Here is a 13,024-nt window from a genome sequence, read left to right as displayed (position 1 = left end):
AAAGTTGTGAACTGTCTTGTGGGTGCTGGGAATTCTACTTGGGTTCATTGAAAGAATATCCATTGCCTAAGCTATTTAGCCCTTAATTTTATTTTTTAATATGCATGTAATTACATAAATTGTAGATTTGGAAATTACCAATTTCAGACCAGCAGTTTACACTATTATAACTCAAACTAGTTATAAGAACTAGAGCCAGGTCCTAGAAATATCTCCACAATAAGTGATAAAATAATAAATGCAATTAGAGTCCATGCACCAAGTTGGGTGTTGAAGTGCTGTAACCTCAGCATTCTGGAGGTGAAGGTAGAATGGCCACTTCAAGACAAGTTCAGGATATATGCTAAGAGGTGATACTATCAAACAAAGAAGACAGACCCAAAAATGGTTTTGTAGTATAGGCCTTTCTAGCTATTTGAGAGGCTGAGGCAGTGGCTTACAAACACAAGGCCTACCTAGGTAACAAGAATGCGTCTGCAAACAAAAGTAAAAGGGCTGGTCATATAGCTTGCCTAATAAACACAAAAGACATAGGTTTAATCTCTAGTACAGTGGGAAAGTACCTAAATAGAGGCATCAGGTGGCCAGATATTTCTGAGGAAAAATTATTAACGTTCACTATAATTATGTGTAGGTGACCTAAGACTGTAGCACAGAAACAAAACAGGCAGCCACTGGCTCTTAACTCTAACTCAGTCCAAAATGAGGAGCCTGCCTCTAGGAATCTCAGAATGAGACTGTGTGTGAGAGTGGTCTCCTCCCGTCTTATATTCCTCTCTAGAACTGGGATTATGTTTATTTTGGTTGATTGTAGTTTCAAATTAGTATATACAAGGCTCTAAAAAAATACAGTTGAGCTGAATTCATATTTTTTCCCTCAGTTCAAAATAAGTCAAGATTCAGAGAACAAAGATAACAATTCTAAAAGAAGTCATTTCTGATGTATGAAATAATATCGGGGGGGCTGGAGAGATGGCTCAGTGGTTAAGAGCATTGCCTGCTCTTCCAAAGGTCCTGAGTTCAATTCCCAGCAACCACATGGTGGCTCACAACCATCTGTAATGAGATCTGGTGCCCTCTCTGGCCTGCAGGCACACATGTAGGCAGATATTGAATGCATAATAAATGAATAAATGTTTTTAAGAAAAAAGAAATAATATCGGGGTAGTATATATGATCTCCATCAGTAGGTAACAATTCCTTTACCAGGCTGCTGTGATCAGATTATTATAATTCTCTGCCCTTGGTAGTGCCCCAAGGAGAAGGAAATTTTTGTCATTTGGTATCAATAAAGTTTTTTTTGGTGGTGAAGAGGTGCTGAAGACAGGTCTTGCTGTGTACTTTGGCTGGCCTCAAATTGTTATTCTGTTGCCTAAGCAATGCTTGGATATATAGTTTCTTGCCATACCGGATAGATATCTGCCAGGAACTTGAAGGTTATAAACCTACAGCTAAATTCAAACACTTGTAATTTATCTTTTAAATTTCTCACTATTAACTGGTTGTGGTGATGCACATCTTTTATTCCATAATTCTTGAGGTTCATGAATTATGGTTTGCAAAGTGAATTTCAGGACAACCAGGGCTACGCAGAGAGACCCTGTCCTCTTGTATCCCTTCCCCAAATCAAAATAAACAGCTTTGATTGTATCTTTGATCTTGTAGGGAGAATGTAGTCTATAATTCTCAGCCTCTATTTGCACTAAACTTATAATTTTAGGTTTATATATTTAATTTCTTCTAAATGTGGAGGAATATTTTGGTACTATGAGTCCTACATTAACAGACTTAATACATAATGAATGAAACTAGTTAGAAGGTCCAGTTCTATGGTGCAAAATGACCTTTTGTGTAGGCATGGGAAAAGTGTACTTTCTTGCTTTTGTGATAGTTCATTCCTTTTTATGAATAGTTTGGTGACTTCTCTGTCTTCAGGGACTAATTCTTAGGGTTTTGTATCAGAAGCTATTCTTACTCATTTAGGTGTTCATTTCAAAGCACTGCAAAGATGGTTACTCTGTCTTGTTAGACATGCCCTTTAAAGATCTCAAACAAAGTAAACATAAAGCAAGTTTGATAGAAATTAGAGCAAATGGTGATTGTGCTGACAAATGAGATGTGGGTTAGCATTCTGTCCTATTGATTTGGGTGTGGTTTGAACTACTTTTCCTAGATGTTTAATCAGGTTTAATAAAATGTGATGAAGGTTCTGTTCAGGAGACTTATACTCCACTAAGTATTGGCTGCCCAGTAAATACGTACTTGGATAGTAACAGTGAGGTGAGAAATAACATTTAGAAATGCAGATTTTTGCTGTCTTTATTCTTTAGCACATGGGGTGTGTCTGTCTGTCTGTGTATACACATACACACATGTGTGTCTCACCAGTGTGGCAGTCAAAGACCAACCAGCATCCTCTACTAAGGATTGAACTTAAGTGATTAGGCTGGGCAGGAAGACATCCTGCCAGCCCGCATCTGGATGATGCTTAAAAATTTGAAAATTTCAGTGCCTTGTGCTATACTATTGTTTGTCAGCCCTACCTTTATCCCAGCAGTAATCAGTCCATATTTTTTAGATGTGATAGAAGGATACCATTATTGTAAGGGGTAGAAGTAGAGCTTTAAAGTAGTGTGTAAAATATTTTTTTTCTCTTTCTTACAGAAATGGAATCTATATGGAATTTGCAGAAGCAAGGTAAGAATGGTTGACTATTTGAAATGTTAATGCTATTCAAAATTCATGGCATTTGTTTTAATGAGAATAATTGGAATCATGGCCTGCCAAACAAACAGGCTTTGTATTTTGTATTGACTTAACTGATTGTAGTCAAAGGGCAATAATAACCATATCAATACTGCTAAGGCTTTAAATTCAAGGCTATTCTGGGCTACAGTGGAAGACTCCATTCCAGGGAAGGTGGAAATACACTACTTGTTGAAATGTTTGATCTAGTCTGGTCTAAATTACAAGAGGCTAAGAGTTTGAGACAGTTTTCTCTATGTAGCCCTGACTGTCCTGGAACTTCATAGAATAGGCTGCCTTGATCTGCCTGCCTCTGCCTTCTAAGTGCTGGGATTAAAGGTATGCACCACCACACTTGTCAAAGGCTAAGTTTTTTTTACTCAGAGCTCATGATATATAATATATAGCCTTAGATATAACCCCCCAACCAACCCATTATAGCCCTTCTTGATGCCTTCCTGTCCCTTCCAAATATAAATGTTTCTAACTGAGAAAACCAACCATGTTTTTATCTATGGTAGACAAAGGGATGATAGTCTAAGAATTGAAATTCATAGTTTGAATTTTCAGTGATTAAAAAGACTTTGTCTAAACTTATGTTCTCTGGAATCATGTTTGGTAATATAAATAGCAAATTTACTTTTATCCTCTTCCCATAATCAAGATTTGACAAGGACGGGGACAATGTACAATCTTTGGGAGTTTGACTGGAAAAGTGATCACTGACATTAGATTTGGATATTTAGAATCCTGTTGTAAGGGCCTGGATAGATAGCTCAGTGGTTAAGAGCACTGAGTTCAATTCCCAGCAACCACATGGTGACTGAACCATCTGTAGTGGAATCTGATGCCCTTTTCTGGCATAAAGTCAATAGGGCACTCATTCTATACATTAGGAAGTTTGAGCTCACAAACAGGGAGTGACAAAATTCTTGGTTTCTGACATTGTTCTATCTTTCCCTTGTTTTTTCTCTTTGTTTTGAAGCTATAATTAACATCATTTTTCCCATTCTTCCTCTAAACATTCCCTTATGCCTTTCCTTGGTTGCTTTCAAATTTGGTCTCTTTGTTATTTTGTGTATTTGTACACGTACACACACACACACACACACACTCATGCATATATACACACGTTCCTGGATATATAAATAACTGCCCACTTAGTTTGTGTAGTGTTACTATATGTATATGTTTTCCAGACTGTGACTGTTTGGGTTTGGATGATCAATTGGTACTCTCTTCCCTAAGGAAGATATTTCTCAGCACTCAAGTGATTTTAACTGTCTGTAGTTCTTTCTGTAGAGTTGATGCTCCTGGGCTTTCCTTGTTCACTTTATTTAGCATGTCTGTTGTTAAACTCATGGTTAGGCAGCCATGCTAGTGAGACTACGGGTGTACCTTCTGACATTACTAGCAAATTCCCTGGTCCTCTGGCTTGTAATAATCCTTTCCTCCCTGTCTTCTGCAATGTTCCCTGACCTTAAATGCAGGAGTTGGGATTGGGTTCTACAACGCCTTTTTTTTCCTTTTTCCCTTCTTCCCTGAGATAGGGTTTCTCTGTGTAACAGCTCTGACTCTCCTGGACCTTGCTTTGTAGACCAGGCTGACCTCGAACTCAGAGGCCTGTCTCTGCCTCCTGAGTGCTGAGTTTAAAGGCCCATGCCACCGCCAGCTGGCACAACTCTGCATTTTGATTGGTTTTAGTTTTCCTTAATGGTCTCCATTTGTTGCAAAGAAAAGTTTGCTTGATGTGGGGTGAGAACTAGGCTTACCTGCCCATATAAGAACAAATACTACTTTCAGTGTAGTTAGGGTTATGGTGGATTAATAAAGTGGTGGTTGTGCTTTTGTCAGAGGTATTTGGTTAGGTGTCTAGTACCAGGAATTTTTCCATCTTGTTGAGTGCATCTTCAATCTCATTAGAGAATTGGTTACTGCCAAGGTATGCGTGCCTCTGCTGCATCCTTAGGTTATCTGGTGGGTGTAGTTTGCAGGTATCATAGCTGCTCTTTCTTGTTTCTTAGGATAGTCATCACCTAATGATTAGTAATGTCCTTATATATGATCTCCTTAAAACAAAGCTACCCAATTGTATTATAAAATGGCTACTGGCTATAGAAATGACCGTTGTCTTCATGCCAGGTTGCCTTTGAAGTTTTAGAAAGGACATTTTTATATTATCTCCTTGTTAATGCTAGATTAATTATTTTTGTGGAGTTTTTGTTTGTTTTGTGGTTTTTGTTTTCTCCAACGCCAGGATTTGTCCATGTAGCCCAGGCTATCCTTAAACTCAGGTGTACACCACTGCTGCCCAGTTTAAGCTAGGTTAATTCTTTTGGGGAGGGGAACTCAAGACAGTTTGTCTGTAGCCTTAGCTGTCCTGGAACTCTATAGACCAGGCTGGCCTTACAGAGATCCACCTGCCTCTGCCCGAGTGCTGGAATTAAAGGCATGTGCTACCACCACATAGGTTAATTCTTTTTTTGTTGTTCTTTGTTTTGGTTTTAGTTTTTGGAGACAGGGTTTCTCTAGCTATAGAGCCTCTTCTGGAACTAGCTCTTGTAGACCAGGCTGGCCTCGAACTCACAGAGATTGCCTGCCTCTGCTTCCCAAGTGCTGGGATTAAAGGTGTGTGCCACTACTGCCCATCTGATCAGTTAATTCTTTTATTTATTTATTTATTTATTTATTTATTATGTATACAATATTCTGTTTGTGTGTATGCCTGCAGGCCAGAAGAGGGCACCAGACCTCATTACAGTTGGTTGTGAGCCACCATGTGGTTGCTGGGAATTGAACTCAGGACCTTTGGAAGAGCAGGCGATGCTCTTAACCTCTGAGCCATCTCTCCAGCCCTGATCAGTTAATTCTTAAACTGAGGAAAATTTGTATTTTTATACCTCTACCTCTGTATTAAATAATGAAAGCTTTACATGCCTTGCTTGTAGTATGAGGAAGGAATGAAGAACCCAGGACCTCGAGCATGTTAGGAAAGTACTGTGCTACTTGAACTATGTCCCTTATTCCTAGTTTTATAACTTATAACTAGTTTAACCCCATATATCATATAAAGTTTGTCCAAAAAATTGTCCTCTGCCCTTCCTTACTGGTTGGTAAAGAATAATGTGTTGGGAATTGGTTGGGGGTGTTGAACAGCGACATTTTAAATTGAGAAGAAACACTTGGGATAATACCAAAAAGAAATGGCCTTCAATTTTATTTTAATCAGACATGTAGCGGTTTAAATGGTGAGTGCTTATAATTTATTTGCTGGTTAATTCCAGAATTTTATTTTTATTTTAATTAATTTACTTTTTTTTCCATTTTTGCCTCTAGATCCCAAAAGGATAATCACTTACAATGAAGCCATGGATAGTCCAGATCAATGAAGGACCAGACTGCCTATTTGTAACCTTTCTGCAGCATTAGAGCCACCGTTCATGGGGGACACAAGGCTTTTATGCTCCTAGATCTTCAACGCAGCAGAGGAACCATAAGTAGAATCACAGGATAATATATACAAATATATATATATACATATATATATATATAGTTATTTAAAAAAAGGCAACTGAGAGTAATTAGACTTCTTAAGGAATCAAATTTATTTCAAGAGACTACACATGGTTATTTAATCTCCGGTACCGAATAGTCTTTCCTTTATTTTGTTAGTTTTTGTTTTTAAGTGTGAATGCAAGTGATTAATGAATACAGACTTAACAAGCGTGGTTCTAAAGTTCCTGCTGTCATCGACTTGGGCAACAAATGACCCACTGGAAAGGCAAATCCACTTACTAGGTATCCGTATCTTGTTGTGTGACTAAAGTGATACACTAATCACGGGGAACCCAGAGTGATGCAGCATTTCCTCTTCTCCGCCCTTGATCTTTTAGTTTTATTTTGAGCCCTGCGAGAATGCTGGATAAATGCTTTGAAGTTTGCAGGGGTGTTTTTTGTTGTTTGTTTATGTTTTTTTGTTATTGTTGTTGGTTTTTTTTTTTAAATCTGATTTGCATGTCTTGCCAGGAGTTGTGCAGCCTCTGTGGGGTGTTGGGGAAATAGTTACTTTCCTTTTTTTTGTGGGGGTGGGGCCGGGGGAGGGCATTGAAGTTCTACAATCCTGGAATAGTTGGTGGGTACATAGTTAACTTTGGTTACGTGTGTGACTTTTAACAGCTGACAAATCCAAGAGTGTCATTTAAAGAAAGGTTGCAGAACAAGGAATTGGCTGATAAATTCTCCATCATAATTGTGTAACTGGGAGCAAAAATATATTCTGCTTCTTGCTGTAGGTGCTCAGACTTGCTCTCTGTCACTAACACTAAGTGTGTATTCTTGTTTTTCATCAAACATCTAAGCGAAATATGTATTTTTCTGTAAATTCTTTTAATTTCAGTTTCTCAGCAAAATCTAAAGGAAAAAAAGTTCTTGAAAAAAAAATGTTTTTAGCCAGTGAGGAGGTAATAAACACTGCTTGTAGAAGGCGTGTTTTCATGCAAATTCTACTTCTGAGCTTACTAGCTACTAATTATATCTTAATATATTTTATTAGAGCAAAATGGGTTTGTTTTGTTTTGTTTTTTTAAGGAAAATAATGTGAAAATCTGGAAATTTTGTTTGGGGCAGAAAAGAGCATTAGCCCTGTCTTACCATCACATTACCATCCTGTTGGGCTGCAGCTTGTGTATAGCATGCTAAAATAAGTGGGTGTGGAGTGTGTGTGTGTGTGTGTGTGTGTGTGTGTGTGTGTGTGTGTGTGTGTGTGTGTGTGTGTGTGTGTGTAGAAACTAAGGGTCCAATTTAAGACTGGGTGATGTTAGTGGCATAATAACAAGTTCTCTGGCCTGATGCATCACATCACACACATAGACACATACAGAGAAATTAGTGTATCCATGTTTGTCAAATACAAGTTAAAATAGCAGGGCATTTATAGAGTTGCAGTCTTCTAACAGGCAGGCTGGATCCCCTAGACATGTTTGGGGGAGAAAGTACTTTTTACTCTATTTGTTTTCTAAGAAATGTCCAGCTTTGAGCAATTGTAGTATGGATGGATTTTCTGGTTTTGTTAATTATTTCAGGTTTTTAACAAATACTTCACGAAACAAGTTATTTGATTTACTGCAGAGAAAAATACTTTTTAGTCTGGATTTCTGCCCTGCTTAGATTTTTAAAGTATAAGCATGGATTGCCAATTCCACTTGATGTAAACAAAACTTTTTATACATAATATATATAATAACTTATTGTATCAGTCCAGGTTCAGAAACTTGTGGTAGGCCAGTTTCAGATAGTTTCATTTCACCTGTAAACTGTATCACTTTTACTGATATTGTAATTTTCAAATGTATAATATGTTTACAGATGTGCCCTGCATTTAGTGCTTTGTTCTATTTTGATTTTTTTCTTTTTTTTTTCTTTTTTTTTCTTTTTTTTTTTTTGTTGTTGTTGAGTCTCCTGCCTGCTTGCCAAAAGCTAGGATGCTTCAGGCCCATGTACAATTCAAAGTGCGGCATCCTTGAGCTTTAAAGCATTGAACAAACTGGAAAATGCAACACGCCACATACTGAACTGAAAAAAGTCTGTGTTTTGTGTTTCTTTTTTTTTTAATAAAAATTTTCAAAAAGTTTTTTTAAAAAAAAGGTTGATTTAAAGAAAAAAAGAGGCTCCAGTTTGTTTTATAGGTTTTAAAGTTCTGCTGTGTGTTTAACTGCCTTGTGTAACCACTTGTCGCCTTAGGGCCAAATCCTTATCCCAGCCTTTTTTTAAATGTCATTTTGCTTGCCTGGAATTTTAAAGTTCTTCTGTTGCACAAATTACAAAACAACTTCCTTGGTTTGTGGCATATGAGGTTGAACATAACCATAATGGAACGAAATTCCAATTTCCTGAATTTGGCTTTTAAACTTAGAAGTAATACTTGCTACCTTTAAAAGCCTTCTCTTTCATAATTCCCTTTCCATATTTTTCAGCCCTCTGTTCAGAGTTCAGAGAAGCTAAAGAGAATGTATCCCTTCTCTGTTTGTCCAAAGGTTGAGAATCTCATTTCTAAATGAAACAATGCAACATTTCACTTTGATTTCGCCACTGAAATTTTCTTGATTGGTATGATTAAGAGGTATATACAGTAATTATTAAATGTCTTTCACCTTCCTGGGATCCCTAGTGGCCCATCATATTAACTGTCAGTATTTTTTGGACATTGGGTTAATGGACTTAATTGCCTCAGTACAAGCAGGACTTTGGGACAGATCTCCTTTGTGCTGTTTGTTACTTGTCTCGATATTTCTCCTTAGGTCCTCACACAATTCCTTACAGAGCACTTATTAAAAAAAAAAAGTCTTACGAGTTCATCTGTTTTCTGATTATTTTTGTGTAAGCTTCTAAAGAAACATCAGCTGTGATTCATTTAGCACATTTAAATAACAGTATGTTGTTGGTATAAAGAATTTTCTTTCAACTCAGAGTATTAGTACTGTAGCATAAACCAAATACAGTCTAGAGGGGATTTTTAACATCCCTCCATTTAAAAAGACTGAAAAGTTGTGTGTGTATGGATGTATGTATGTTGGGGTGCTTGTGTGAAGGAAAGGTGAAGATACTAAATTAGTAATGAATGTGTAAGACATTATATTAGTATTCAGAGAATGAAACTTGTATTTATTTTGTGCCATTTGTTTTCATTACACGGAATAAAGTCGGGTGGTTTAAATCCTTAAAGGGTAGTACTAGAAAAAATGGCACTAAGGATGAAATCATGACCTATTTTTTTAATAGCTAGGAAACTAATTATGGGTGATGATTTCTTTTTCAGTTTGTCCTGATTGTGGGTTCTGCGTCATATACCACTCAATTTTGTGTGAAATGTCTTGAATAATCTCCCTTCCCAACAAAAGACAGGGTGTATTTATCTTTTCTCTATTCACCCCCACTTCAACAACCTGAAGTTAATTGCATAGTGTTTCCTCTAACCTTAGTAATGAACCTTCACATCAATAAAGTGTGTTTATGGTGTCTGTAGTAGCCTGCCCTTCTCTACTTTCTAGGAGGGATAGCCAATATCTAGAGACTTGTTAGTGAGCTTTCTGCTGTCCTCCATCTATTTTGTTAGTTACCACTCAGAGTTTGCAAATTTTTCATAAACAAGTGCTGTGATTTCTTTTTCTTTAATGACAGATTTTAGAGAAAATAGATGTAGTAGTTTTTTAAACTAGGACACAGCAGCAGCAGTTTCACAGTTGGTTGTTAGGCTGTTTCCAATCCTCACCAAAAGTTTTTTTTTTTGGCTTTTTGTTTGTTTTGGTGTGTAATGTGAACTTATATCAGTTAAAATTTGGCTCAATTTAAAAGGCTGTCCAATGGGGTATGTTCCTCAAATTGCTAAGGGTTTAATGCCACTCGACCATGTCTTCAAATGACACAATTCCTGTTTAACCAACTATTACAGTGTAACGAATCAAATACATGTAAAGGACAATATCCTGTTGATGTATGCCTGCCAGGGTGGAGTTTGATATGACTATCTGTAAGAAAAGGTGGGGTTTGCTTATCTTTCCCATATCCCAGTAGTTTGGAAAGTGCGCACAGGACAAGCCTAGAAGCATGAGTAGCTCCTTAAAGATGGCCAGAAGTACACAGGGGATTAGTTCTAAAAATCAGTGTTTAGAAACACTTAGATGTGTTAGAAGCAAGGTCGTTCTGTGTTGGTGTAAAAGTGATAAATCATTAATTCCATTCAAGTGCTGATTTACTGAGTTGAGAAAGAAAGGTCTTGGAAGCAATTATTGGATGCCAGCAGTAGTGTGAGAGTTTGGAGCTCTCTGTCAATAAAATGCCCAACAAACCATCAGTAGTTTGTTAATTTTGTGTTACAAGGACTATCAAATAGTAAAGACCTGGAAGCTAACAGACACCCTGGGCTGTAATGGGATTGCTGGTTCAGACTAACTATTGGAAAACTTTCTTCTGTCCAGGGTTCTGAAGCCGTTTTATAACATTGTGATGTCTTTTTTAGTAGTCTTTTGCTTTTGCTGTAAATCAGTTGTAATCTACAGACCAAACCAGCTTATATCAACATTACAATAGTTTTCCACATATATCCCTTTCCTCAGGTGCTAAACAAAGGCTCCAAAATGGATACTGCTTTAGTGACATCTGTTTTATTCTTAAAATGCACATTTCTTCGGCTAATTGTAAAGATTTGGTGTTAACAAAGTTGTTTTGATATGTAAATATGAACGAATACCTTAAGTTCTATTTGTCTATTGAGTCTTTTTGGTTTTACCTTTTGTAGATAATTTTTCACAGTCTTGAATACATTTCATTAGGCATTGTTGCATCTTTAGAATGAAAACTGTTTTGTCTTAGATTACGCCTGCTGCTGCTGCTATGGGAAACTGAAAATCAAGAATGTGATGCACTTTTTAACATTACTATATACCATAGGTTGCTTTAATACCTTTTCTCTGTAGCACAGCCACTAACAAGTGATGAGCAGAGTTTATAATTCTCTTCAGGAGTGAGTCAGTGTGTAGTTTGTGTTGACCTATGAAGGGGACAGTAATTTAGGAAATAAACTTTTGGTTAATATTATACTTTTTGGCCTTAAAGTGTCTTCTACTACTGAAAATTGTTTAAACCTTAGCTTTGTTTTTGTTATTCCCTCTCTTCAAAGAATTGGGAAGGATTAAAGGAAGTAATTTTTTTTGTCAGTAAGATGGCTTTTTTTTTTAAGTTTGCATCAGAAAAATAATGCTGCCCTGAACCAGTCATATTTAGTCTTAAGCTCCCAACTATTCTGCTTCTCTAGTGTATATTTCACTTAACAGAGGTAAACAAAATATAAGAATGCTACTTGACAAAGGAAAAATCTTCTCAAGCACATAATCAGACATGAAGGAGAAAAAAAATCCAAAAGGTCTGTAGGGGAGGGACACCAAATGAGGTGGAGGAATATGAGAAAGATGTGTGGTCCAAAGCTATCTGGTTATATTTTGATGTTGCCAATATTGCAGAGCCAAAATTTTAATTTGCTTACTTAATATATTTGTTGGCCAGAGATCTATTTTTCTATCGGTGTGCCTTGCATGTATATTAACTTTGGAAAGGCCATGTAGTAATGCCTGAGATGCTGATGGTTCTTACCACCTCACTGATTTTTATGCAGTTGAAATGCTCATTCTATTGCCCAACTGGTGCTCTCTGTTTAAAGTCATAGATCTTGTCAAACTGGAACTCTTTTATAAACTGGGGAAGTGACTTTTTCACTAGTTTCTCTCCCCTCACTATCCCCTTCTTTCTTTTAGTCTGTTAGTGACTGGTCTGTAGTGGGAAATAGTAAAAAGGATTCTTCACTACCTACCCCACCCCCAGCACCACCTTCAAGTAATGTGATGACTCCATTTCTTTGTGCGCTTTGAAAGTTTCAGCTTGCTGTCTCCTTAGTGTTAAGAAAGGTGTTATTAAAAGCATTGTTTGCAAAATACAGGAAGATGATGGGAGTCCACATTAGTTGGGGATTCTTTGTGAGCTTTGATCCAAAATTATTGGCTCTTTTCAGCTCTTTTCAACAACAAAAATTATTGTTAAAGCACCTTGCTTAGAAAAATTTAGATATTCATGTCTGCAACAATTGTCTCAATAATAAACTGTGCAATTCTTGTCATTAAAAAACAAAAACAGATCTGAAGTCTCCCTAATGTGACTTGTTAGTTTCTGTATTTCCTGCCAGTGTAAATGTGAAAAGCTTTGCTTGCATTACGTTTTAGAAATGCATTTTGCACACTCAGTTTTGCTGAAGCTCCGTGAAAAGGTTAGATCTAAGTAGATGAATAAAGCTATGCACATGTTTTGAAAGTTTAATTTGTGTGTCATTACCAAAAGTCATTATTTTGCTGTTCTTAGCTTTACCATCTTTGGAAACATGGTTCAAAGTTCTGGACTAGCTCATCAATTCTGGACTAGTTCATCAGTGGAAGTAAAGGGAGGAAAACTGGCACCCGTTGAATAAAGTTCAGTTGAAATGAGAGCTTGACTTGCATCTATTAAAGGGCTTTTCTTGAAACAGGGCAGTTGTATTGGCTTTAAAAAACGGTGGATCCAGTGCTCTTCTCAGTGAAATTTTGAATATGAAAAAGAAATGGAAAGCCAATCAAGCTGAAATGAAGGAAAAAACTTTGCCATACAAAGCTCTGTGACAATGTTATATTTTAAAGCTGTTTTAAAGGTAGGATAGCCTCCCTTTAATCTTTATTGTTCTAGCATAAATTGGACTGGATAG

General features: G+C 36.9%; 1 protein-coding gene across 2 annotated transcripts in view; it reads left to right on the top strand.

The window, feature by feature from the left end:
* Nufip2 (nuclear FMR1 interacting protein 2) overlaps positions 1 to 12,606 on the top strand; it is a 29,660-nt gene extending 17,054 nt beyond the window's left edge. For both annotated transcript variants that reach the window (XM_085695393.2, XM_085695392.2), the window contains 2 exons: positions 2,665 to 2,697; positions 6,082 to 12,606. In XM_085695393.2, the coding sequence (XP_085551519.1) occupies positions 2,665 to 2,697; positions 6,082 to 6,134 (86 nt within the window). In that variant the 3' untranslated portion in view covers positions 6,135 to 12,606. The remainder of the gene's footprint in view (positions 1 to 2,664; positions 2,698 to 6,081) is intronic.
* The last annotated feature ends 418 nt before the right edge of the window (positions 12,607 to 13,024 follow it).

Source organism: Myodes glareolus, chromosome 9 (genome assembly GCF_982192425.1).
Source record: "Myodes glareolus chromosome 9, mMyoGla1.1, whole genome shotgun sequence".
Classification (NCBI taxonomy): domain Eukaryota; kingdom Metazoa; phylum Chordata; class Mammalia; order Rodentia; family Cricetidae; genus Myodes; species Myodes glareolus.
Note: the sequence above shows the minus strand (reverse complement) of the source record. Positions and strands in the feature narration are given on the sequence as shown.